The 26,271-nt window shown below is 41.1% G+C and overlaps 1 protein-coding gene across 2 annotated transcripts; it reads right to left on the reverse strand.

Annotated features, from left to right (window-relative positions):
• Window positions 1-3,328: 3,328 nt before the first annotated feature.
• On the reverse strand, window positions 3,329-24,531 carry TMA16 (translation machinery associated 16 homolog). 2 transcript variants are annotated; one of them, XM_066387180.1, is made up of 8 exons: window positions 24,394-24,531; window positions 23,645-23,822; window positions 17,091-17,203; window positions 10,888-10,925; window positions 9,259-9,343; window positions 7,967-8,115; window positions 6,189-6,231; window positions 3,329-4,540 (listed from the first exon to the last, which is right to left on the reverse strand). In XM_066387180.1, exons 2-8 carry the CDS (start codon window positions 23,708-23,710, stop codon window positions 4,360-4,362), a joined length of 675 nt encoding a protein of 224 aa, XP_066243277.1. In that variant the 5' UTR covers window positions 23,711-23,822; window positions 24,394-24,531; the 3' UTR covers window positions 3,329-4,359. The 2 variants fall into 2 exon arrangements, with proteins under 2 accessions (XP_066243277.1, XP_066243286.1); XM_066387189.1 differs by lacking the exon at window positions 23,645-23,822 and having other exon boundaries at window positions 24,394-24,523.
• Between the last annotated feature and the right edge of the window lie 1,740 nt (window positions 24,532-26,271).

A 26,271-nucleotide genomic window follows, 5' to 3' on the forward strand; every position in this document is an offset into this window, starting at 1 on the left:
TGGGCACCCCGCTCCTGAGATGCGGATTCTGGATTCCGTGTGCAGCTCAGCGACGCTAGAGCCTGCAGCTGCGCCCGCCAGACGGCAGGTGGGAAACCCCATACTTCAGCAGAGCCCTGGAGGCAGCGACTGTGCCACAGGCGCTCCCTGGGGGGACAGGAGGCTAACATGAAGTGGCCTCGGCAGTTCCTCACCAGCGCCCCCTATCCTGTTCTGGGATCGCAGGGCAGCATTCTCACACTCAGGGCAGCTGTCACCAAGGCTGGCCTGCGTGGCCTACACAGAATCACACGTGGTCACCTGGGTGCCAGCACAGCGCTGTTCCTCTGCAGGAAACAGCCTGGACGCTTCAGAAATGGACAGACGGCCAGTGTGTCTGAGTACTGTAAGTCAAGGGCTAGTGGAAACAGGCTGAGGTTGGAGCAGTCAGGAATCCAATGAGTTCAGGCCTCTTGGCTGGGGTATGGAACATGAACTTCATTCAAACGCTTGCACATCGCTGTAGGCTCATCTCCGATGGGGATGTCAGTAACGGGGCGGGCACGCATGCGTGAGGCAGCGGCATGTGGGAGAGCTCTTCTACTTTTCTCTCAATTTGATGTGAACTTAAGTCTGCTCTATAAAATAAAATCTTTTCTAAAAACTGGTTAGAAACAAAATTATACATCAAATAAAGAAACATACCACTAAAAATGTGACGGAATGATACTGTAACAAGACTGAACAAAGGAATGGCCTCCTTTAGGGCACATTTTTAAAATGAGCACCTCAGGGCACTTGATAAAGCAGAGGAAAATGGTGGCACTGGGACCACATGGTGCAGCCAAGGACGCGGGGCCTGGGCACGGGCGGGGCGGGCGGGGGTGGGGGGGGAGGAGGGCAGAGATGCCCTGGCTCGGACGGATTTCTATTTTTTGGAAATAGAATCAGAAATAGCCACTAATTCACGTACACTGGGGTAAGGCATGGGAGAGAAAAAGGGAAGAATCAAGGATGATTTACAGGGTTTTCTGGCTTGAGATTTGGGTAAAAATATGTGTGGGGGTCAATCAAGGTTCCTGAGGAGACAACAGGGAACAGGACCCCGAACACAAACAGGAGTACTGGTCTTTGAAAAGACAAAAGCTACTGTGTCCATTAAATCGAAAAACAGTAGATTTGTATTTTCTCAATTATGTATAAATATTTAGCAGTTGAACATTTAGGATGGTAGGATTAAAGTCAAGCTAGAAAGTATGAACAAGTAGTAAAAACCTTATCTCAGAGTTGGAAAACGAGCTAAGCAGTCCTGAGAATCCACTGGAGATCGGGAAACACGAGCGTCTGAAATTCTCCAGCACAGCTGAGCTGCTCAGGAACAGGTGGGAAGGAGACGGATAATCGAACCTTCCCTGGTTCGGGTGTGAAGAAGACGATGCAGTCAGGGGCAGAGGAGGGGAGGGCGGGTGCAAGGCGGCAGCCAGGAACTCTGAGGGAGAGAGTCCGAGCCCAGGAGACAGGCGACGCTGAGAGAATGAGGTCACGGTGCAGAACTTCCGCGGAGAGGGTGGGAGACAGCGTGGAGAATGAAGGCTCAAAAGCAAGCTGACAGACATGTAGGTGCTGATAAGGACCTGAGCAGTGTGACCACTGAGAGGCCTCTGATGGGATAGAGAAAAACATCGAGAAACCTAAACTTCAGTGTTAGGTCTGTTATCCACAGAACTCCAGGAATCACTACAATTACTGAAATAGGAGAGAAGAAAACTGGGCCAAGAGTTGAAGTCTTCAAGGAATGAGGAGTTTCTTCAGGGAGGTAAGACGATAAAGAGGAGAGATATTAACAGAACTTCACAGAACTAAGGGCGAAAGAGGTAGTCAAGCAAGGACACCCATCCCACCTCCTCCTCCTAAAGCGCAAGGGACAGAAGTGGAAAAAAAGCTTCTAATTGAGGCTAGAGAGTCCTAAATAGACACCTATGTTGGTAAGGAAAGGAAGTGACTAGAATATTAGGAAAAGTGACCAGAGATGTCAAAATTCCTTGCTCTGAGCTTAGAACTGTATTATTGGCCTATGTCCATGGAAGTTCAGCTTGCCGAGTTAGATTAGTGGTTGGCAAACTAGGACAAGCAGGCCAAATCCAGCCTATGGCCTCTTTGTGAATGGCACTGAGCGAAGAATGGTCTTTACATTTTTTAAAGGGTGGTAAAACACACACACACAAGATTATACAACAGAAAGTGCACCTGGCCTGCAACACCTAAAATATTTACTATCTGACTCTTAAAAAATAAGAAAAAAAGGAAAAAGAAGTTTGCCAAGCCCTAGTTTACACAAGCGTGCCAACAACAAAGTGAGTTATTTTGATTCGATTCCATGGCCATGGACTACAGAGCTGTCTTACAAAGATAGACTAAGGACCTAAAACCAGGGTCCTCAAACTACGGCCCATGGGCCGCATGCAGCCCCCTGAGGCCATTTATCCGGCCCCCGCTGCACTTCCGGAAGGGGCACCTCTTTCATTGGTGGTCAGTGAGAGGAGCACATTGACCATCTCATTAGCCAAAAGCAGGCCCACAGTTCCCATTAAAATACTGGTCAGTTTGTTGATTTAAATTTACTTGTTCTTTATTTTAAATATTGTTATTTGTTCCCGTTTTGCTTTTTTACTTTAAAATAAGATATGTGCAGTGTGCATAAGGATTTGTTCATAGTTTTTTTTTTTATAGTCCGGCCCTCCAACGGTCTGAGGGACAGTGAACTGGCCCCCTGTGTAAAAAGTTTGGGGACCCCTGACTAAAAGGAGTCTAGAAAAGGCAGCATAAATTATTACTGCAGAAAGAACATGTTCTATAGACAATGATGAAGGCTATCATTTAAAAGCATTACTCTAAAGACAAATTATGTCTCAGGATACTTTGGTCTAGCAAGGAGTGCCATGTGGTACTGGATGGTAAAAGTAAATTCATCCATTCAACAAATATTTATCTGTTGTACTTCCAAGCACTGTGGCTTGCTATTTTTACTTTCATAGCACAGGGCCAACTAGGAATAAATGTCTGATGGGAAGGGCGATATAGCATTTTCACAAGTTATTCATCTAACAGCATAGCTTTTTAAACATCACACCAGATAAAACACTTATTATTCTCTTTACTGCAATTTATGACTCAGTTTTCATAGCTGTTGAGACTAAATAGGAACTCCAAGAAAAAAATTTTTCCAGTGACTAATGAGATCAAGACCTTCTTATGTAACCATAAAACCATACTTTCACAGATTATTAAAGCAAAAGCAAGTCAGCATCAGTTACCTCACTGCAAACGAAATAATTTGAAGCCTCAGAAGGAAAATTTTAGAAATATTTTTAATTTTTAAAAGTAAAAATACATAACTTTTAATAAATTGTTACAAAATTTGGTTGATACCTAGTTAACCTCATCCAGCATCTTCTTGAAAATCCACATGCACTTGCTATTGCCTCCTTTAGAAACAGACGAAAGGATGCGTGCACACACGTTCTGTGAAGAACATTCCCTGACAGCCGTGTTATTCAGGAGGCTTGAAATACTGTACTGAGTTATACCAGGTGTCATTTAACCAATCTCTTAAAAGAAAAAAATAACACAACTGAAAAAAAATTGGTTCTCTAATCTTACATCTGTTTCCACAAATAGAAACTATCACTTTTCACAGGGAGAAAGCAGAAAATAATGTACAAACAAGAGCTAGCCTAAAATAATTTCTTCCCCCTATTAAAAGATAGCTGATTAAGTGTGGGAGATCACATAACAAGAGAAGTCACTGCATTTTGTTTTTTTTACCATTTAACTCTGGCTCAAAGACAACAAATAAATATAACATACAATCAGTCAGTGTATATGAGTTCCACATCACATTTCCTCTATTTTATAAGGAAACAAATAAGTATAATGTTTAAGAGAAAAAGCAGTAAAATATTCTCACTGAAAGGCAATTTTGCTATCATCCTGCTCAGGAAGGGCCCACAGGACCCTCGTAGAAAACAGGCTCTGCCCGGCCCCAAATGTGAGGCTGATCCTGAGTCAACACGACGACACGAACTGAAGCGGCTTTTGTCCTTGCTCATGTTGCTCCTTCCTGCCCCAGATATTCAGATACAACTAATCTTAAAGTTCACTATTTTGTTTCGCTATACCTATTTCAGCAATTTAATGTAAATTAAGCAGCTGTCATTTTTAAACAAAAAACATAACATTGGTTTTAAACTGGAAATGGGATTCTCATCATATAAGAGGAGTTAACAGCAAATTCTTGTATCTAAACAATTATTTACCATAATCAGCTAAGGGTAACTGGAGGCTCTCTAATTATTTATTTTCAACTTCAGTAAAGGACAATCAGGCCACTGCAGTCATTTCCTCGTCTGAGTCACTTGAATCATCATGTAAAGCCAATTCCCCTAAATCTCTGTCCACATCTGTACTTGTTTTCTTCTTTCTCTTCTTGGGAACTGCATCATTAGCACAGATTTTTCTCATTTTAATGTTTGGCAGTTTCTTCAGATCAAAATCCCATTCCCTACACAAAAGAAAGAGCACAGAGGGTTGGCAGAATGTGAGCTGAGGAAGCAGGAAAAAGTCAGTTCTCAAAACTCTGAAAGTAGCAAAACAAAATTTACAAATTTACAGCAGATTCAAAAGTATTAGGAGGAAACAATATAAACGCATTAGAGAGAATCCCACATACTCAAAACTCCCAGAACAAGAGAGGAACACGTTACACAGGAGCTACGAGGAGGCTCTGGGCCATTCTGCCGTCCTCCCTGCCCTGCACACTCTCGTCGGTCAGGCTCTGTGGCATCAAGAATCTCACAAGGAGCGACTATATCAGACCTGGTGGCACACCTCCACAGTGCACAGTCAGAAAGTTCTTTTTACATACAGTGGTAAGTCACAGGCAAGTTTCAGGAATCAAACAACTTAGTTTCTCAACCTCAGCATTTACTGTGACAACCCTATGTTGATTTACTTTAGGAGCAACGTAAAGATTGCTTTGAGAACTGAACTCCAGCAACATTGATAAACAGTCTATTCTAAATTCTTCTCTCTTTTCTGACTTTCTTTGGGAGGCAGAACATACTTGTTTCAGAAATAAAGAGCACACACACATATATATATACACCTAATTACTATTTTAGGCAAAAACATAATTAAGGTATAAAAAGAATATTTTATTTTAAGAATTTTTTAAAAGATTTTATTTATTCATTTTAGAGAGGGGAAAGAAAGAGAGAGAAGGAAGGGAAGAGCAGGAAGCATCAACTCCCATATGTGATTTGACCAGGTAAGCCCAGGGTTTCAAACCAGTAACCTCAGCATTCCAGGTCGTCACTTTATCCACTGTGCCACCACAGGTCAGGCGTATAAATAGAATCTTAAGCTCGATGTATCTATATCATAAATACAGATACATGAGCTAAAGAGTAAATGACTTCTTAAATATGATCAGTAAACTTTAGTAGAACCAATATTTTATAAGTATTAAATACGAAGTACTTTTCTATGAATTCATAAGTAAAAAAAATACAAAATGAGCTTAGGGGTGAAAAAGAATATGACTGGACTTAATCTAATTTCAATTAACATACAATTTCAGACTCATCAATAAGATCCAGTTAAGATAAAAACGTTTAATAAAAATCATTTTTTAAAGACAAGCCATGTTTGGAAAAAACTGAAAGCCTACTCAGTGGTCTCTCTGGTCAAAAAAGAGTGCTATTAGCAAGGCCACTGGCCTCCCGGTGCTGGCCACTCGGCCCCTCCCGGGGGGCGCCAGTCACCTTCCACCCACCAGCTTCTCCCAAGGTGGCTGCTGCAGAAAGTTTGCGACGTGACTCTGAGCCATCAGATCTGTTGCTGTTATTCTTCTTTTTAACAAATAAGAATTGAGGAGGAATAATGAGATAGAGTTCTTTTAAGTACTACAGCAAAGCATTTTAAAATATTTTGAAAGGAAATAAAAGCCTTGTCACTATCATTTTAGTGTATATCTGGTATTTCAAATAAACACAATTTAGGAAAATCCTACTTTGTCTGATGAAAGAGAAAAGGTTAAGAAAAAAATTTGATTTTCTGTCAACTCTAATGTCTAGACTCAAAAGAGAAGAAATTTATGTGTCATGTATTTTACATGCTGCTTCAAGGCACAATAAAAGTGACAGACTCACCTAAAAGTTTTCAGATTACCTGCATCTACAATATCTGGAATCTCTGGGGAAGAAAATAATTTATATCCATTAGAAAATATTTCTTAATTACAATACTTTATAGTTTCCTCATTTATTATTTCAGATGCTTCAAATAATAGACAGCAAAACCATCTAAAGAAAAACAAAGTTTCAAAGCATTGTTATAATGCTATATGAAAGTATGTTTTGCAAGTATTAAGGGCTTAGTTTAAGGTGATTTAAGAAAAATCCTATCAATAATAAAATCTAGCACAGAATCTGTAAAAGGGAACAAACTGACAGTAATTCCCGTTATCTGCGATTTTACTATCCGAAGTTCCAGACATCCAAGGTTAACCTCAGTTCAAAATTCAATGGAAAATTCCAGAAAAAAACAATTCGTAAGTTTTAAATTGTGAGCCATTCTGAGTAGCTTGATGAAATCTCACAATGTCCCATTCTGTCCCACCTAGGATGTGAACTACTGTATCTTTTTGTTCAGTGTATCAACGTACCTGCCTATTAGCCACTTAGTAGCTGTCTCGATTACGGATCTACTGTTGTGGTATCACAGAGCTTGTGTGCAAGTACAGTGCGCTAAGCCCCGGTCCACTTAATAACGGCCCAAGTGCACACAGTGATGCTGGCAGCTCCAATAAGCCAAAGAGAAGAGGAAAAGGGTGTCCTTTAAATGACAAGGTGAGGACAGTACATCTAGCAGATTATGTTAGTATCTAACTTTTTTTTTTTTTTTTTTGTATTTTTCTGAAGCTGGAAACGGGGAGAGACAGTCAGACTCCTGCATGTGCCCGACCGGGATCCACCCGGCACGCCCACCAGAGGCGACACTCTGCTCACCAGGGGGCAATGCTCTGCCCCTCCGGGGCGTCGCTCTGCCGCGACCAGAGCCACTCCAGCGCCTGGGGCAGAGGCCAAGGAGCCATCCCCAGCGCCCGGGCCATCTTTGCTCCAATGGAGCCTTGGCTGCGGGAGGGGAAGAGAGAGACAGAGAGGAAGGGGGGGGTGGAGAAGCAAATGGGTGCTTCTCCTATGTTCCCTGGCCGGGAATCGAACCCGGGTGCCCCGCACGCCAGGCCGACGCTCTACCGCTGAGCCAACCGGCCAGGGCCTTATCTAACTTTTTAAGACAAGCCAGAAAGCTACATTTTTCATGTGAAATCACCAGATTTTTTTATACTGACAATTAATAAGCCAATCAAATATCATTTGTAGGCCATGTGTAGGCTCTGGGATGTCACCTATTTGTGGGCTTTGCAAGCCTTCAGTACCTTCTCCTTTTAAGTGCTTTTCTTCAGACAGTGCTGGGAAACTAGGAACATTTTGTCTTCAGGGATGGTAAAAAGTGCTACAATGCCCCAATGGATATTTGATTTCTATAGTTTCTCAAAAATAACTGCAATAAGTACAGCTTGGTTCTAGAAGAATCACACAAAGGAGAGGGACACAGTGCCTTCTAAAGAAACTTAGATGTAGCTGGAGATAGGCAGGTAGTAACCCTAGAACAAAGCAAACAGGCGTGTGCCAGAGGCAAGAGGAAACTTTCCTCTCACAGTAGACAGATCGATGTCACTGTCACAAATGACAGTTTGGGGGTATGTAGAAAAAAATAAATGAATTTAAAAAAAGTGATTCCACATACTCACAAGAGAAAGAAAATCATAGGAAGAAAATCAAACTAAGTTAAGTACTAACCCTTTGACGTGAACTACAAGCCTGAACCGTGTTTGGAAAGAAAGAAGACACCGCAGTGAACGCACCCAGGCCATAGCCTTCGTACTGCTGCCGCTCCCGCCCCGCCGTCTGCTTGATGACCGTCTCCCGGGCGCAGTGCCGCCTGCCCTGCCTGTCTCTGATGCTGTTATGTAACTCAATCTGCTCCAGCTCACTGCTGAATCGATTCAAATATCTGAAAAACAAGAAAATGATCTGAGTTAAAAAGTCTGTATATTTGGCTTCTGCTCTTTCATTAAAAAAACCATCCTGTCCAGCTTTCGCCTATCCTTTCATTTATCTACGGTATTCCTCTGAGTTCAAGTTCTCCAACCTCAGACCTTCCCTGGAAAACTCAACCATTCTCAAAATCTCAGCAACCAAATCACTGCCTGCTATTAAAGTACCTGTAAAACTCCAGATGCTCATATTCAACCACCTCCAAAATGACTCCATTTGGAAGTCCTTCAAGGCTTAACACATCAAAGCTGAACTTGTCCTCACTCCTGACCCCCATCTCCCACCAAAGCTGCTCCATCTCTTGGGCTCCCCGTCTCAGGAAGCTGTATGCCCACCTATCCAACTGCCCGCTAGGAATCTAAGTGTCCTCCCTCCCTCCCCGCGCTCCCTTTCAAGCCACATCTGCTCCCTACAGGTTGAGAGAGACCCCCCCCCCCCCATGTCTCTGGAATCCTGCGCTCCCTCCACTGCACTGTGACCACTGTCTCTCCCTGGATTGTTCCATCAGCCTCTCCACGGTCCCCTGGCCAAAGCCATGTCACCTCAGGCCACTGCCCTCATTCTCACTACTGTGACCTTTCTCAAGTTTAAATATGATCATCTCAGGAACTTGCTGTAAAAGCCACTCATGCCTCTGAATGTCCTTCAATAAAGTCCAAACTCCTAAAATGGTATCGGAGCTCTTTCATGAGTTGACTGTCACCTGTCATGCCTGAAAATCCCCTCCTTGCACTGTCTTATCAGCCATGGTAGATATCTGGCAGATCACTCCACATGGCACTCGCACTCCTGGGCCTTTCAGATATTAGTATCTGCCTGGAGGCTCTTCAAATCACCTTACCGCCACCTGCTGCCCCCACCCTGCAGGGGTCACTTTAGATGATCTTTCCCCAGGAAGCCTTTCCAAGGAACTGGACTACCATTCTGAGGTACAGAAAGGTTACAACCTGCTAACGTGAGGAGGCTAGGATATAAATTCAGTCTTTTTGTAACAAAGCCCATTTTCTCTTCTATAAATCCAGAACAGAACTGTCTCTCGAAGAACCAGATTATAAAACTTCTTATCTGACTGTCTGCTTATAACATGCCCAGTGTTTACCTTTCAATTAATTCACAAGCATCTTTCTTTGAATATCCTACTTTTTTGGGATCAAGATGATTTTGAAACCACTGCAGTTTTTCACCTACAACAAGTATCAAGATAAACATCACAATCATCATTTAAGCAAAGAGGTATTCATCATAATTTTCAAGATCAGTGTTTATAACAGTATCAAAATTTATCTCAATGCTAAATATAAAGCCCTGCGTGGGCTCACAGCTAATTAAACCAGTCAGTGAGAAATTAAATCGTCACATTTTAATTTAGGGAAGAGACAGGAGTGAAAAGGAAACTTTTCTGTAATATATTTCTTATCCAGTGAGGATGCAAAAATTTTTTAATAAAGGAATACTTATACAGAACATGAAATTCTAAGTATTTAAAAAGCAAAGGATGGCCATGGCTGGCTTGCTCAGTGGTAGACCATTGGCCCAGAATGTGGAAGTCCCATGTTTGATTCCCAGTCAGGGCACACAGGAGAAGTGACTATCTGCTTCTGACCCCTTCCTTTCCCCTTCTCTCTCTCTCTCTCTCTTTTCCTCCCACAACCATAGCTTGATTGGTTTGAGCACACTGGCACCAGGTGATGAGGATGGCTCCATGGAGCTTTTGCCTCAGGCACTAAAAGTAGCTCGGTTGTGAGCATGGCCGCAGATGGGCAGAGCATCAGCCCCAGACAGCAGGTGTCATGTGAATCCTGGTTAGAATGCATGCAGGAATCTCTCTATCTCCCCTATCTTGGAAAAGAAGAAAAAAAGCAAAGGATAAAACTTATTTAAAATAATAAAAAAAATTAGATTAATGGTAAAAATGGTATTTGCTAAACATTTAATAAGCAGCAAGCACTAAGTCAAGAGCTTCATAATCCTATGAGGATCAGTACTATTATTATTCCCACTGACACATGAGAAAGGTTAAGTAACATGTTCAGGGCCTCAAAGTTAGTAAATACATTAAACATACAAGATCTGTCCGATACAAAGAGCTAACAGACCTCATTCTTATGAGTAGATCAGACCATCTCACTGCAGTAAGATTTCTCAAAATTAGAGATGAAGAAATAACCCTACCCCAAATACTGATAACTCACTTCAAAATATTATTCCAATACCTGATGAAGTATTAGATAAGTATTCAAATACCTTTAATTTTAGTAATAAAGCCTAACAGTCACTATTTTAAAATTCCAGGTTTATAAGGAAAAACTTTCTAACAATAAATATGACCACCCCCTCAATATGAATTGCGTTTCCAAAATACTTCAGCCACAATTCTACTGGTTAGGGTAACTAACTTCAGCTATAGAAGGATAGACAGAGAGACAGAAAGATGATAAGATAAAATAACATAACATAACATGGACAGGCAGGCAGAGGCAGATAGAGAGGTAGGTAGTAGGCAGGTGATTATAAACCAAACAATTCCTGAAAAAGTGATCTAGATATTGTTAACACTGTTCTAAGAGCTCAATGAGTGATTTTAGTTTGTTTTGATTTAATCAAGTTGGTGAAGGAAATTCAATTAGATAAAAAATAATATTTCAGTAGGAAAGTCAAAAGAAAAAAATGTATAGGGGAGAGCTTCACTATATTTTAGCCAAAATATCAAATAAAAAAATCCACTTACCAATAAGATTGAGACGCAATGCCTTTTCATTCTTCAACCTTAGAAGAAAAAGTGCATAAGGTGTTAGAAAATTTCCAAAGCACATTTTTAATATCTGTCAAAACAACAAAAAGAAAAGCTGCCTAGAGAACCAATGTGATTTCACTGTTTCATACATATGAAATTAACTTTGTTAATATAAAAACAGTGAACATCATGCTTCTTTTTTAAATCACTGGAACAAAATGTTATCAGAAAATTCTTCTTAGCTCTTCAGTGACTGAAGGACACCTATAGAACAATCCACTCTGAAAACACAAATGAGAGCTTGACTGGATTACTATGAATGTTCAGGCGGGTTTTGTTATATGCAGAATACTTGTACACAAAAGAGTAATGAATACCTTCTGAAGACTGAGTTCTGCCACCAAGACCGGAATACATTACAGTTGTCTTTTAAACTTCAACAAGAACAAAACAGAATGTTTACTTTTCATAAGTGAGAAAGAATAATAACAAAGCAAAAGAACTAGTTTGTTCTCAGAAAACGGTCTAGGTCTGTTGGGCAGATAAAATGTATTATGCTCACTTTGTTAAAGATAACATGAGGAGGCCATCGCCCAGGTGATATTAATGTGTGTTGGGGTGGGCTAAAGGCAGGCAGAATCCTTGTAGCCTGGGGCTTGGTTTTGGGACTAAGCCTTTCCCACCCTTTTTGATGTGGGGCGGTACAATCCAATCATGCCTCAGAGAAGTGACTTTGTAGTAGAGACTTCCCTATTTTGTATATTGGATTAAAGGTTATGAAGCTTACTATAAAATGGGGGCAGAACGGGAGCTGGGGCTCTTGGTTCCTGGGATGATTATCATTAGAGGAGAGAGCAGAGCAGAGAGCAGAAGGAGGCCACGTGGAGGAGGCCAGGAGAAGCAGCCAAGATGGCGGAGTGCTGAGTGAGATGCCAGTTTGTACAGAGTTTGTATCTGGGAGAAGGAAGGAGATGGGGAACTGAGGAGAATAAGACTGGTGAGCAAGAAACCTTTGATTCTAGGAAACTCGGATAAGTCAGTGGCTTTGTGAGCACTGAATGTGATTGGGTTTTGGAGCCCAGTGTGTGTTTTTACTTGCCCGCCGGGTGCAAGCTAGGATTAAAGACTATGGCCTATCAGTTTGTGGCTCCGTTGTTTCTTTACCGACTGTCCGAATTTAATGCGAACCTGCATGGGCTGGGCTGCTGTGATAGCAGCCCTGGCCGTGAATACTGGCCTTACAAGGTCATAAATGCCTACTTTTATTTGAATTCTAAATAACTAAATCATTCAGAAGCGATGTCTGGATAGTGAGTGTTTGCCCACTCACTATATGCCGCCATTAAGGATGCATCCTTGCCCTGACAAAGCAGACCAGCTTTACTCTCCTGCTTTAAACAACTAGGAAACTGGAGAATAAAATGAAGCTTCTGTTATAAAAAATGTTTAGCCACAGAATAGGAAAAAATATTCAAAAAAATAATTGACAAGGACTTGCCTTCAGAATATACAAACAGCTCTTCCTACTTAATGGTAGACAAACTATTACTATAAAGTATTGGGTAGAAAAACCCAATACTATAAAGCACATAAGATTTTCACAAATCTTTTTCATCATATCAAAGGTACTGTATGGCCAGGAGGCACCGCCACTATCACAGCCACCTGGCCCATGCAGGTTCGCATTAGATTGGGACAGACGGTAAGAAACAATGTTGCCAAGAACTGGTGGGCCATTACCTTTAATCCTAGCTTGCAGGGGGGGAGGGGGGCAAGTAAAATCACACTGGGCTCCAAAACGCACTCATTCAGTGCTCACAAAGCTACTGACTGACTTATCCGAGTTTCCAAGAACCAAAGGTTTCTAGCTATCCAGACTTATTCACCTCTGTTCCCCATTTCCTTCTCCTGCACAAACTCTGCACTAACTGGCTTCTCCTTCAGCACTCTACCATCTTGGCTACTTCTCCTGGCCTCCTCCACGTGGCCTTCTCTGCTCTCCTCTCTAATGCTAATCTCAGGAACCAAGAGAGAGCAAGCTCCTAGTCTTCCCACTTTATAGTATAGAAATCAAAACCTTTAATTCAATGTACAAACCAGGAAGTCTCTGATACAAGTCACTTATCTGAGGCATAATGGGATTCATCATGAGAGTGCACCACCCCACATCATGCAACAGTCAAGGGTGTGGGGAAAAGCTTAGTCTTAAAACTAAGCCTTAGGCTATAACCACCCTGCCTGCTTACAGCCTGTCCCCCACACCCAATGCAAACTATAAGCAAGCAAACATGTATCATATTTAAAAACTTATTTGACCAACAGGCACAAAAATGACCAATAAACAAATAAAAAGATGCTTAACATTGTTAGCCATCAAGATTACTAACTGTGCAAATTAAAACCACACTGAATTACTAACATATTTTCTAAAATACAAAAACAAAAACTGATAACACAACATATTTGAGAAGATATGGAGCAAATGTAACACATACACTGGTGATTAAAATTTAAAATGGTCAAATAAGTTTGTAAATATATATATATTTGCTCGCTTATAGTTCGCATTGGGTGTGGAGGACAGGCTGTAAACACACAGGGTCGTTAATAGCCTAAGGCTTAGTTTTAAGACTAAGCCTTTCCCACCCTTTTAATACTAAGATCTTTTCATAACTAAGCTTTTCCCCACACTCTTGACAGATTGCATGATGTGGGGTGGTGCACTCTCATGAAGAATCCCATTAAGCCTCAGATAAGTGACTTTGTATCAGAGACTTCCTTGTTTGTATATTGGATTAAAGGTTTTGATTTCTACACTATAAAATGGGGCAGAGGAGCCTATGCTGGAGGAGAGCAGAGAAAGGCCACGTGGAGAAGAGGAGAAGCAGCCAAGATGGTGGAATGCTGAAGGAGAAGCCAGTTTGTGCAGAGAGGAGATGGGGAACAGGGGTGAATAAGGCTGGTGAGGTAGAAACCTTTGATTCTAGGAAACTCAGATAAGTCAGTGGCTTTGGGAGCCCTGAATAGAAAGGGAAGTGTTTTCCCACTGTGTATATTTCTTGTCCACTGGGTGCAAGCTAGGATTAGAGGTAATGGTCCACCAGTTCTTGGCTCCCTTGTTTCATTATTGTCTGTCTGAATCAAATGCGAACCTGCATGGGCCAGGCAGCTGTGATAGTGGCCGTGGCTACTGGCCATACAGGCACGATCATTTTGGATAAAGCTATTTTACATACTTAAACATTACACCTATCATATGACCAACAATTCCTTTAAACTTAGCTTCTTACATTGTTAAACATACATCTACCATATGGCCCAGCAATTTCAGTTTTAGGAATTAAAATAAAAATATATGTCCACACAAATATTGTACATGACTGCTCATGGCAGCTTCATTTAAAATAGTAGGGGATAACTTTTTTCTTAAATGGCCAGATAGTAACATGGTAGGCTTTGTAGACCATGTGATCAGTCCCCTTGGCAACTACTCCCTTCTGCATTGTAGCCTGAAAGCAAACACAAACAATGCAAAAGGAACGGGCAAAGTTACTTCCAACTAAAAGTGTTTTTATAAAAACGAGGGTTTGACCTTCATTTGCATACCCTGATAATAGCCAAAAACCCTAACCAATCCAAATAACTATCAACTGGTGAATGAATAAACAAACTGCATATCCACACAATGGAATACTATTCAATAATAAAAGAGAAAGACAACTAATGTGAAATAACATGGATAAATTCCACAAACATCATGCTAAATGGAAAAAGCTGGCACAAAACATACAATATGATTTTATTTATATGAAATATTAGGAAAGACAAATCTCATCTATCAAAATAAAGAGCCAATCAACGGTTGCCTGAGGCCGGAGGTGAAGAGGGAGGGTTGACTGCGAGGATGCAGAGGGATCCTTTGGGAGGAGAAAATGCACTATATACTGACCATGGGGGATACACAGCTCAGTCTGTACACTTAAAATATGCCTGCTTCATTGTATGTTATTTATACCTCAAAATTGATTTTAGCCTAACCAGGCGGTAGCGCAGTGGATAGTGCGTCAGACTGGGATGTGGAGGACCCAGGTTCGATACCCCAAAGTAGCCAGCTTGAGCATGAGTTCATCTGGTTTGAGCAAAGCTCACCAGCTTGGACCCAAGGTTGCTGGCTTGAGCAAGGGGTTACTCGGTCTGCTGAAGGCCCACAGTCAAGGCACATATGAGAAAGCAATCAATGAACAACTAAGGCGTTGCAACGAAAAACTGATGATTGATGCTTCTCATCTCTCTCTGTTCCTGTCTGTCTGTCCCTATCTATCCTTCTCTCTGACTCTCTCTGTCTCTGTAAAAAAAAAAAAAAATTGATTTTAAAAAACAAAGACTATTTATTTAATAACAAGGTAAAGAATGGCTTTGAGAAGAATTCATTCCTTTCAAATAAGCCTGGAGGAAAGAATCTAGTTAGAAGTCAAGCTGAATGAACTCACTGAGGACCTGAAGTAGAGGGTATGAGTTGGGATAAAGAAAAGTAGAAAGAGATGAGATTAATTCTCAAAAGTAGTTTCCTGGGTTCTTACTGTGGGTCAAATAAGTTTGCAAATATGATGTATATGTTTGCTCGCTTATAGTTTGCATTGGGTGTGGGGGACAGGCTGTAAGCAGGCAGGGTCCTTATAGCCTAAAGCTTAGTTTTAAGACTAAGCTTTTCCCACCCTTTTGATACTAAGATCTTCTCAACACTAAGCTTTTCCCCACACCCTTGACTGTTGCATGATGTGGGGTGGTACACTCTTATGAGGAATCCCATTTATGCCTCAGATAAGTGGCTTTCTATCAGAGACTTCCATATTTGTATACTAGCTTAAAGGCTTTAATTTCTATACTATAAAATAAGGGAGACCAGGGGCTCTCTCTCTGAGTTCCTGAAATTAGCACTGCAGAGGAGAAGCAGCCAAGATGGCGGAGTGCTGAAGGAAAAGCCAGTTTGTGCACAGTTTGTGCAGAGAGAATGAGATGGGGAACAGACGTGAATAAGGCTGGTGAGGTAGAAACCTTTGATTCTAGGAAAACTTGGATAAGTCAGTGGCTTTGGGAGCCCTGAATGGAAAGGGAAGTGTTTTCCCACTATGTGTATTTCTCACCTGCCGGGTGCAAGCTAGGATGAAAGCTAATGGCCCACCAGTTCTTGGTTCCATTGTTCCATTACCGTCTGTCCAAATCAAATGCGAACCCGCACAGGCCAGGAGGCTATGATGGTGGCCGTGTCTACTGGCCTTATACTTACCCATTATGCTTAGTTTTATTCACTCTGTTCGTTTTTCATACTAAGCCACTTCATTCAGTAACTAGAATTCCTTACTACTACCCTGCAGGACAAGACTGGACAGTACACAGCAACAAAATATTGCCATGCTGAGAAATCCTAAAACAAAGTGAAAATCATGATACAGAATAGCCGTTTGCTACCTGTAAATTGAGCATTGCTTGAAATGTGCTAGTTTCTTTTAACGTGAACAGAAGCAGTATTTCATGCAGTTCTGAATGAGAGCATTCAAATACTGAAGATGAATAACATGTTTGAATTCTTCCTCTGTGGTTATTCACTCCAGCAGCATCTTTAAGTAATCAGAGGCCATTAGTAAGAGTCAATGGGATTAACCCAGCAGGTCTGGTTTTGTATGCTCCCCACCAGTCAAAGGCACTGCATCCTAAGATACCCTCTGAGATCCCCGACATCTCTCTTTCTCCTTAAATAGAAATTTCAGGAAGTGGTACAATGAATCCTGGCTTCTGTGAAATAATACAGAGACTGGATACTCCAAGCTGCCTGGCTACCTTTGTTCCTTAGAAAACCAAGTGTCTTTGGTAGGCAGATAGTAACAAAAGGTGGTATTATGTAAAATGGTCCCCAATGATTCTTGCCTCTTCAGATTCATGTACTCACTCTCCATCCCATAATCTTTTTTAGTTTTTCTTCACGGCACTCATCATTACCCATTTAAATTTATGTGTCTGTTTAAGATAAGCTCTACAAGAGCTGAATTCTTGTTCATGTTTTACCTTCAGTGCACAGAATGTACTTGACATATTTATGGAAGGAAGAAGAGCAATACTGATCACAGAGAAATGCCTGCATGGCCTTTTTACCAATGCATGACAGATACAAACACTTAAAAACAAAACAAAACACTTACTTTTCCTTTTTTTCCTGTTTGTGGGCCTCCCTGGTAATTTGAGCTGCTTTTCTACTATACGGATGGATGATCTTTTTTTCCCGTCCTACAATTTTTCCTTTCAGTGCTTTAGGCTAAAATGTAGAAAAACATATGACACATATAAGTCAGATATTTAAGTGATTCCTGTCAAAAATTTTTCTTCAGGAATAAATGATAAGAACAGTAATTATAACAAATATATACTTCAAACCACTACACCAGGAATCAGGAGATAAGCCAGACCTGTTACATAATTAAAAGTCTTTGTTTCCATGGTCATAACAGTAATGATATATTCAGAAATATCTCCATGATGCAAAAAATAAAAAAATAAAGGAAGGAACAGAAAGGGTCAGGAAAGCCAGCTCATCAACTGTTCCATCTTTAAAGTAGGTACAGAGAATGCAGATAGTGAGGGGACTCAGAACTGGAAATTTGTGTCACAGTTAAGAAAGTTAGGGGGGAGGGGACAGAAAGAACACAGGATGTTGTTAATGGGATCTTGACTGGGGAGTGGGCAGTGAACCAAACAAAATCAAAGTTGGATTCATAGAAAAATAGAAACAGGTTCCTTTCTTTTTGTTATCTACTATCCTTAGGCTATAACCTCCTGTATGTACATACATATAGTTCAAGATGGCTTAATAACAAATCTAGCCTGACCAGGCGGTGGTGCAGTGAATAGAGAGTCGGACTGGGACGCGGAGGACCCAGATTCAAAACCCCAAGGTCATTGGCTTGAGTGCGGGTTCATATGGTTTGAGCAAGGCTCACCAGTTTGGGTCCAGGGTCACTGGCTTGAACAACTGGGGTCACTTGGTCTGCTGTACCTCCCTCACCCCCCGGTCAAGGCACATATGAGAAAGCAATCAATGTACAACTAAAGTGCCGCAACAAAGAATTGATGCTTCTCATCTCTCTCCCTTCCTGTATGTCCCTATCAGCCCCTCTCTGTCTCTGTCGCAAAAGCAAACAAACAAACAAAACAAATCTAAACTCCAGCCAGTGAAAAGTAGAAAAGACGATCAAAAGGCCTATCACCTTCAAGAGCAAGATCGGGAAAGTTGCTGTCTCCTGCTTGCACCCCACTGACCAAAATTTAATCAAAGTTTTATGAGGGAGAGTAGAAAATATAATCTTATTCTCATAAAAAATAAATTATTATAGAAGAAAAGAGTCTATTAGGGGACAGCTAACAGTTTCTAACATACCTAATATTTAAAAAGGTTCAAGTGTTTCTAGAATATTCTCTTCAAAGCATTATCAATGCCTTAATTCAGCCTCATGATCTTTCATGACTAGGATGGCCGTTAGATTCTTAAGGCTAGTCCTTTTTTCAAAGAAATCACAGAGCTTATTTTTCTACAACACTAACTCTGCGAACTCAAAGGGAGGTAGGTCCTCAGTCCTTAACGTGGGCAACAACCTATACCCCCCTACTTCTCCAGCATTATCTCTCTTCCCTCCAAATAACCATCACCCCATTCGTAATGAACTTCTCACCTTTCCAGAACGCACCTTGCTATTTCATAACTTCTTGAGATTGTACTTGTTACTTCTGCCTGCAAAAGCCTTTTGTTTTCTTGTCCTTTGATAAGATGAAGCTCATAATTACTTCCTTTGTAAAACTCTCCAGGCAGAATTAAAAAGACCACAAATTCCTCATTCACACCTGTATTCACTCCTTCAGCAAATATTTACCAAAATATTTGACAAAAGATTTTTTTGCTCAACTCTAGATAAGCCTGACCAGAGAAGAGAGCTGCAAGTCTGAAACCCAGAATGGCACCGGAAGTTGGTTATAGGTATAAGGGAATAAAGAGTAACATAAAATAGTATGTGCATTCAGTTTAGAGTGTCTTTCTGCTCATGTGAAGGTGAGGGGCAGGGAAGAGGAAGGTATGAGGAGAATTTTTTGTGCATGAAGTTTACCCAGCAAACATGAATCAAATAAAAACTTTCAGAAGTCACTGTAGGCTGCCTCTGAGATGGCTCCCACTGAATCCACTTCCTGATATGTATGCCCGTGTCTAATCCTCTCCCTGTGACTGAAGACCTAGTGACTCACATTTAATAAACAGCAAAAGCAATGAGATGTCAACCCCAAAGTTAGGTTTTAATAGGACTCTGGCTTCGGTCTTGCCTACTCTTTCGACTGGTTCAGGTGGAAAACTAAGCCATCATGTAGCGAGCTGCCCTATGGAGAGTCCTATGTGACAACAACATGGAGGACTCTAGCCAATCACCAGTGAAAAACTGGGCCCTCAGACCAACAGTATGAGGTACTGAATGTACCAAGAACAATGTGAGTGAGCTGGGAAGATCCTCCCCAGGTGTGCCCTTGGTTAAATCACAGCCTCAGATTATACTTTTATTGCAACCTTATAAAAAACCTAGAGACAAAAACCTGGTAAACCGTGCCTGATCCTTGACCCACAAACACTGTGAGACAATAAATGCTATTGTTTTAAACCACTAAATTTTGGGATAGCTTGTTACACAGAAAGAGATAAACTGATGCAAGACCAAAAAACAAACAAACCAAAGCAAAGGTGTGCTCTTTAAAAAGATCTCTGTTTCATATCCTAACAAAATGAAAGAAAGTCACAAAATAGTCAAGAAAAAGGGTGCTATCTGAAGCTGTTAAAACTTAACTAGGCCCTGGCCGGTTTGCTCAGTGGTAGAGAGTTGGCCTGGCCTGCAAGAGTCCCGGGTTCGATTTTCAGCCAGGGCACACAGGAGAAACGCCCATCTGCTTCTCCACCCCTCCCCCTCTCCTTCCTCTCTGTCTCTCTCTTCCATCTCGCAGCCAAGGCTCCATTGGAGCAAAGTTGGCCCGGGCGCTGAGGATGGCTCCATGGCCTCAGCTTCAGGCGCTAGAATGGCTCTGGTTGCAACAGAGCAACACCCCAGATGGGCAGAGCATCGTCCCTTGGTGGGCATGCGGGAGTCCCTCTGACTGCCTCCCCTTTTCCAACTTCAGAAAAATACAAAAAAAAAAACTTAACTAAAGTTAGAGATATGTAACATTGTTTCAGCAATATGTTCAAGTCTGTAGTAATTTTACTTTAAAGATTTACAAACTTCCTTAGGACAAAAAATACTTTGATACTCTTATCCTCCTCATACCTTTAGAAGTCTTCAAAGGACCTCCCAGACTTAGTACAAATAAGGTACAAAGAAAATTGAACTTGTATTCTGACTCAACTGTAGTTTATGATTCCTTATAATAACTTATTCATAAGGTTGCCTCATGGCAGGATATGTATATATAAGGCACAGAAATATGTACAATGAAACACTAAATTTCAAAACTTCCTTTTTTTCAATATATCCCAATTAAAACAACAACAAAATGTTTCAAAAGGGGAAAACTGAAATAAACTCTATCAATAAAATGTTAATTAAGCAGTCTACTCAAACTAAATATCTTTTAACTAATCTCTATTAGTCAAGGGTTCTCCAAATTAATTTTATAGAGCACTTGATGATTCATGAACAGTACAGAACATAAATATGTAACAAAACTAGGGAAGAGAGTTTAAGGTTATTTTCTACGGAAATTAACATTTTATCTTTTAAAAAGTACCAAATCTAAATTTCAAAGTTATAGCAGAAATACAATTTCTTTTCATAGGCATCACTAATAGACTTTTAAATAACTCTACTTTTTTTATATTTTTTAAATTTTTTCCAAAAACTCTGACTACTTTTTAAAGTTCCTGGCACTACAGTAATATTCTAGTCAGAAAACTTGTATTCAAAGTATCTCTCGCCTATAATCTTTGGTTATTACTGCAGAAAATTCATTCTAAACTATTTTTTCTGAGCTCAGAATTGGGAGTTACAGAAAACACATAGTTTACTTAAAAAACACAGCAACAGAGGCCCTGGCCGGTTGGCTCAGCGGTAGAGCGTCGGCCTGACGTGCGGGGGACCCGGGTTCGATTCCCAGCCAGGGCACATAGGAGAAGCGCCCATTTGCTTCTCCACCCCCACCCCCTCCTGTCTGTCTCTCTCTTCCCCTCCCGCAGCCGGGGCTACATTGGAGCAAAGATGGCCTGGGCGCTGGGGATGGCTCCTTGGCCTCTGCCCCAGGCGCTAGAGTGGCTCTGGTCGCGGCAGAGCGACGCCCCGGAGGGGCAGAGCATCGCCCCCTGGTGGGCAGAACGTAGCCCCTGGGGGCGTGCCGGGTGGATCCCGGTCGGGCGCATGTGGGAGTCTGTCTGTCTCTCCCCGTTTCCAGCTTCAGAAAAATACAAACAAACAAACAAACAAAAAAAAAAACACAGCAACAGAAAGAGGTATTTCAGGGGCAATATGCTTCAAATATTCCTAGAAAAATACAAAATAACAAAACAGGGTAAAATGGTGGTTGTCAGGGATGAGTGGTAGGTGAAATGAATAAAGGGGTCAATAGGTACAAACTTCCAATTATAAGATGAATCAGCTCATCTCATATTTATAATTATAGTTTAAAAATACTGTAATGTGTACTTGAAAGTTACTAAGAGAGTAAATCTTAAAAGTTCTCACAACAGGAAAAAAAGGTAACTATGCAGAGTAGGGAATTGTTAGCTAAGCTTACTGTGGCAATAATTTCACAATATATATGTATGACAAATCATCACATTGTACACCTTAAACTTACACAATGTAGTATGTCAATTACATCTCTATACAGAGGGGAAAAATCAAAATGTTTAAGCTGATGTGCTGGTAGATCACATTTATAGGTATGAACCCAACAGCGCACAATTTTGATCATTAAGGAACATGTAGGTAATCAAGGGAGGATGATTATACACTTTGGAATGGTTTATAATCTAACCAGGTACATAAACACATGTAATCTCTATAATAATAGGCTTAATATACCCATAAGTGCCTAGTAGCCTAAGACCAAACTCAAAAGTACTAAAATCTTTTTCAAATGCAGAATAAAAAGTGTTGAGTGGGATGAATTAGTTTGAAAGGATTCACATTAAATTTTGACATAAGAAAAAGATATGAATTTGTGAAGCTCTAGGAAGTATTCCCAATAAATGAACAAAAACCAAAAAGCGGACAACAAACTGTACTATTATTATTGACTACTATCACTAAATTACAACAACTAACAGTTACTAAATACCATACATTGGGATAATTGGTTTACATTTAATTCTCACAATTCTCTGAGGTAGGCACTATGGTTACCCCATTTACTAGGTAGGACAAGGAAGAAGAATTAAGTAACTTCAGCAAGATTATAATTTAGTAAAGATACAAGTGCCAAAGTCTTCCCTCTGGGATTCCATAGCCCATATTCTGAGCTGGACTGAAAAAAGTTTAGAGTACCTGATATAAACGTCTAGGGTGGACAACCCCCAGTTCCAAGCTGAGCTTAAATTCAAGAGTGGCTGTAGCAGAGTCACAAGAGATATACCAGAAAAATGAAAGGGCAAGAAGTGTGCCAACGAGAACAGATTTCTGTGCCACTGTTTTGACTCTAACAAGGCAATAGTCTACTACTCTACAGGCTGACAATGAAACTGTGATAGTTAAGGACTGTAGTCAGTGCCAATCAACCCTGAATCATTCACACACAATCTCATTATTAAGGTTTTAATGTTCCACTCTGAAAAGGAAAGGCTGTAAAAGAAAATTATAAAGCGTTGGTTGGAAACAGCACCCGTGTAGTGATAAACAAAAATTGAATATACACACATGTATATAATCTAAAACAAAAAGACTGCAGACAAACATAAAAGACTGAACAGTCATACAACAGGGTCAGAAAAAGAAGAAAACAGACATTGTAGCCAGAGTATTCTAACTTTTTATAATGTTTGTATTAAAGACTAGTTGAAAAACTAGTATTTCTAAAACATGGTCCTATTCAAGAATTATTTTCAGGAACCTAAGTGAAAAAAGCAAAAACAACAAATAGTTTTAGAAAGCAAACTGTTGCAGTAATATAAGGTTATAGTAATTAAATACACAGAAATATAGAAAAATATGAAAGATATATAAAAGTAATTAGACTATAATATTAAAAGCAATTAAGTAAATTAAATAAAGTTATGCTGTCTGGATAGGAATTAATATAATGTGTACAGATATGATAAACAGACTGCCTTTTGCACAGGGCTCAGTTAGTGTATGTGTGAAGTTACATATATCGATAGATAAGAAGTGGCTTGATGTCATAACTCTGTGGATTGAGGTAGCGAGGAGGCTCCCCTAGGAACATCTTAAAAGTGGCTTGATGTAACACTTCAGCAGAGTAACATAAAAAGAGCTCCCTGCCAGGAACTCTCAAAACGGTGGTTTGAAATGATAATCTTATAGATTGACACCTGTTAGAAGGCGTTGGCCAGAAAAGGTACTAAAGCTAAGAGGACCCCCTGCTGCGGTAGTCACCCAGACGAGAATGTGGCCACTCTGACCAAGGACAGCCCAGAGGAGCACGCCAACCGGCCCCCTTAAGCTGTACCCAGGTATGCCAAAAGGATTTGTGAGTAATAAATTGCCTGTGCGATTCTTGCAACTAACTTGTCGGTTGTGTCTTTCCTCCAGTGGTAGTTGGTCTCGGCACTGATAAGTAGCATCCTCATAGCTCCCTCAAGAGTAGTCTGTAAGAGGTTGCCAGCCCTGCTAATAAGCAGGAGTGTCCCACTGCACCAGAAAGTCGAATCAGGGAGGCCTGATCCACGTAGAGCTTGGGCTCTATTGGGACACAAACTTAAGAGGTAAGCATAAAAAAAAAAGTATGGGAACTTTAAATATAGAATTTGGATACTATTCACCTCGGAGGATTAGCAATAGTTTCAGTGCCTTAGCGGAAATGGGGGGCCTGAAGGCAAGATGTGGGGCCGAGCAGGTCGCGAGAGGGCGGTGAGTGGACGCCAAGAAGAGGTGACTGAGCCCACGCAGTCTACAAAGGCCGGTGGGGCGGGAGAGAGAACGACACAGGGGTATGGAAACAGCTTTTTTACGAGTTTGGTTGGATAGAGAGAAAATGCAGGTGGGGAAGTGACTAGGAAGAAGTTAAGCACGAGGGAGAGGTGGCGGGCGCCCTGCAAGCACTTGAAACTCAGAGCAGAGCTTTAACGTTCGGCCGCTGGCCGGACCCATCCTCACGGCTGTCTCGCCCGCACCCCACCCCTAACTCCTGTGTATCACCCAGTATAACCACTTCGCCCCTCCTCTGTCCCAGCCCAGCTTCCCCAAACCGCTCCCTACTCCCCATCGGGAGCTTTCTAGGTAACCAAACGGTTCAAAGCAGGAGGGGGCCCACCATGGTGATGTCTTCGTGCCCCCAGGGCCTCTACACTCCGCGCCGAGACAACCCGCACCCACAGCAGCACCAGCCGCTCACGCGGGTACTCCTGGCCAAATGCACGCGGGGCGGGAGAAGCCGGAGCGGATCGACCGGAAAGGGAGGGACGAGTACGTCTCCCTAAAATTTCCGGCAGTGAGCAAAACCTGGCCTTTTTTGCCCGAGTTGGATTTTAAACCCTTTCCTAGCAGCTGGCGCCCCGGCGTGCTCGCGAAGCGCGCTGAGGGTACTTCGTGCAGGAAGTGGCCTTGGCCCCGCGCCGCTTGCGGGCGCTGCAGGCCCCGTGGCGCCCCTGTCCAGGTGCACAGCTGCAGAGCCGGCGGGGCTCTCCTGTGGCGCACCGATCCCCGCACAGGCTGCCCCTCCCGGGAGGGCTGCTCACAAATGCCAGTTGAATCCCCCCCGCCCTCCATCCAACACCCCGCTACCAGTAACTACTATAGATAGTTTGAACACATCTTTAGAAATGTTTTCCTGTGCTTTAACAAATACACAGAGATGTGTTTGTGTATAAGGTTTAAGTATCTGTGAACATTGGATATTGATACAATAAGAACTAATGCTTAATTTTTAGGGTGACCATTAAAAGTATAGAAACAGTATTAGTAACTTTGAATAGGATACAAACAAGTAGAAAAAATAAAAGGAATAATTAAAAAACAAGTTCAAAGCAAAGAAAAAAAAGGAACAGGACTGTAGGGAAAGAAAACAAAAATAGGATGATAAATTTAAATCCATGTGACAAGAATTGTGGATAAGTGCCCTAATTAAAAATATTAACACACCGTATTGGGTTTAAAACATACACCTATGTCCTGTTTATAAAAGACATGTTAAATATGAGGAAACAGAAAAATTAAAAATTAAAGAGGTGAGAGGTATGACAAGCAAATGCTAATAATGAAAAGAATGCTAGTATAGATCCATTATTGTTAAACAAAATAGACTAGGTTAAGAAATACTATGGTAGATAGAAAATATTATCCCATAATGATAAAAAGTTTCTATTTTAAATATATGTGTGCTTAGTAATATAACTCCAAATATATCATGGAAAAACTGGTAAAATTTCAAGAAATAGAAAAACCAACTGTGCCTGACCAGGCGATGGCGCAGTGGATAGAGCATCGGACTGGGATGCGGAGGACGCATATTCGAGACCCCGAGGTCACCAGCTTGAGCGCGGGCTCATCTGGTTTGAGCAAAGCTCACCAGCTTGGACCCGAGGTTGCTGGCTTGAGCAAGGGGTTACTCGGTCTGCTAAAGGCCCACGGTCAAGGCACATATGAGAGAGCAATCAATGAACAACTAAGGTGTTGCAATGAAAAACTGATGATTGATGCTTCTCATCTCTCTCTTTGTTCCTGTCAGTCTGTCCCTATCTATTCTTCTCTCTGACTCTCTCTGTCTCTGTAAAAAAAAAAAAAAAAAAAAAAAGAAAAAGAAAAAAATGAAAAACCAACTGCTTTGGTGGGAAATTACATTTTTTTAAAGTAATGAATAGGAAACAAACTGATAAGATATTTCAAATTATCTAGAAGACAACAGTACAACTTGACCTAATAGGTCTATTTAGAATACTGTTCCCAGACCTTGCAAGAATACACTCCTCCTCCCAAGAAACCTATTGTCTTACACAACAATTTTACCCTGGCTTGCTCCAAACTTGGCTTACTAAACCAACCAAATTCAAAACATGCAAGATAAAATAAATAAATAATAAAAAAAAAACCTCAGCATTTTTATCTTTCTTTTATAAAACTTTAACAAAACTCTACAGTTCAGATAAAATATACATAAACTTCTGTGTTCCCAACCTCTAAATATAACTCACCC

This window comes from Saccopteryx leptura, chromosome 1 (assembly GCF_036850995.1).
Source record: "Saccopteryx leptura isolate mSacLep1 chromosome 1, mSacLep1_pri_phased_curated, whole genome shotgun sequence".
In the NCBI taxonomy this organism is placed as follows: domain Eukaryota; kingdom Metazoa; phylum Chordata; class Mammalia; order Chiroptera; family Emballonuridae; genus Saccopteryx; species Saccopteryx leptura.

Excerpts from the sequence above, each read along its gene's own strand:
- TMA16 (XM_066387180.1), bottom strand. The coding sequence starts at position 23,710 with ATGAGGATGCTACTTATCAGTGCCGAGACCAACTACCACTGGAGGAAA. Across the intron at positions 6,232-7,966 it reads GTACGAAGGCTATGGCCTGG|AGATTCCAGATATTGTAGAT; the intron begins GTGCGTTCACTG and ends TTTCTTCCCCAG. Across the intron at positions 4,541-6,188 it reads GGTAATCTGAAAACTTTTAG|GGAATGGGATTTTGATCTGA; the intron begins GTGAGTCTGTCA and ends TCTTTTGTGTAG.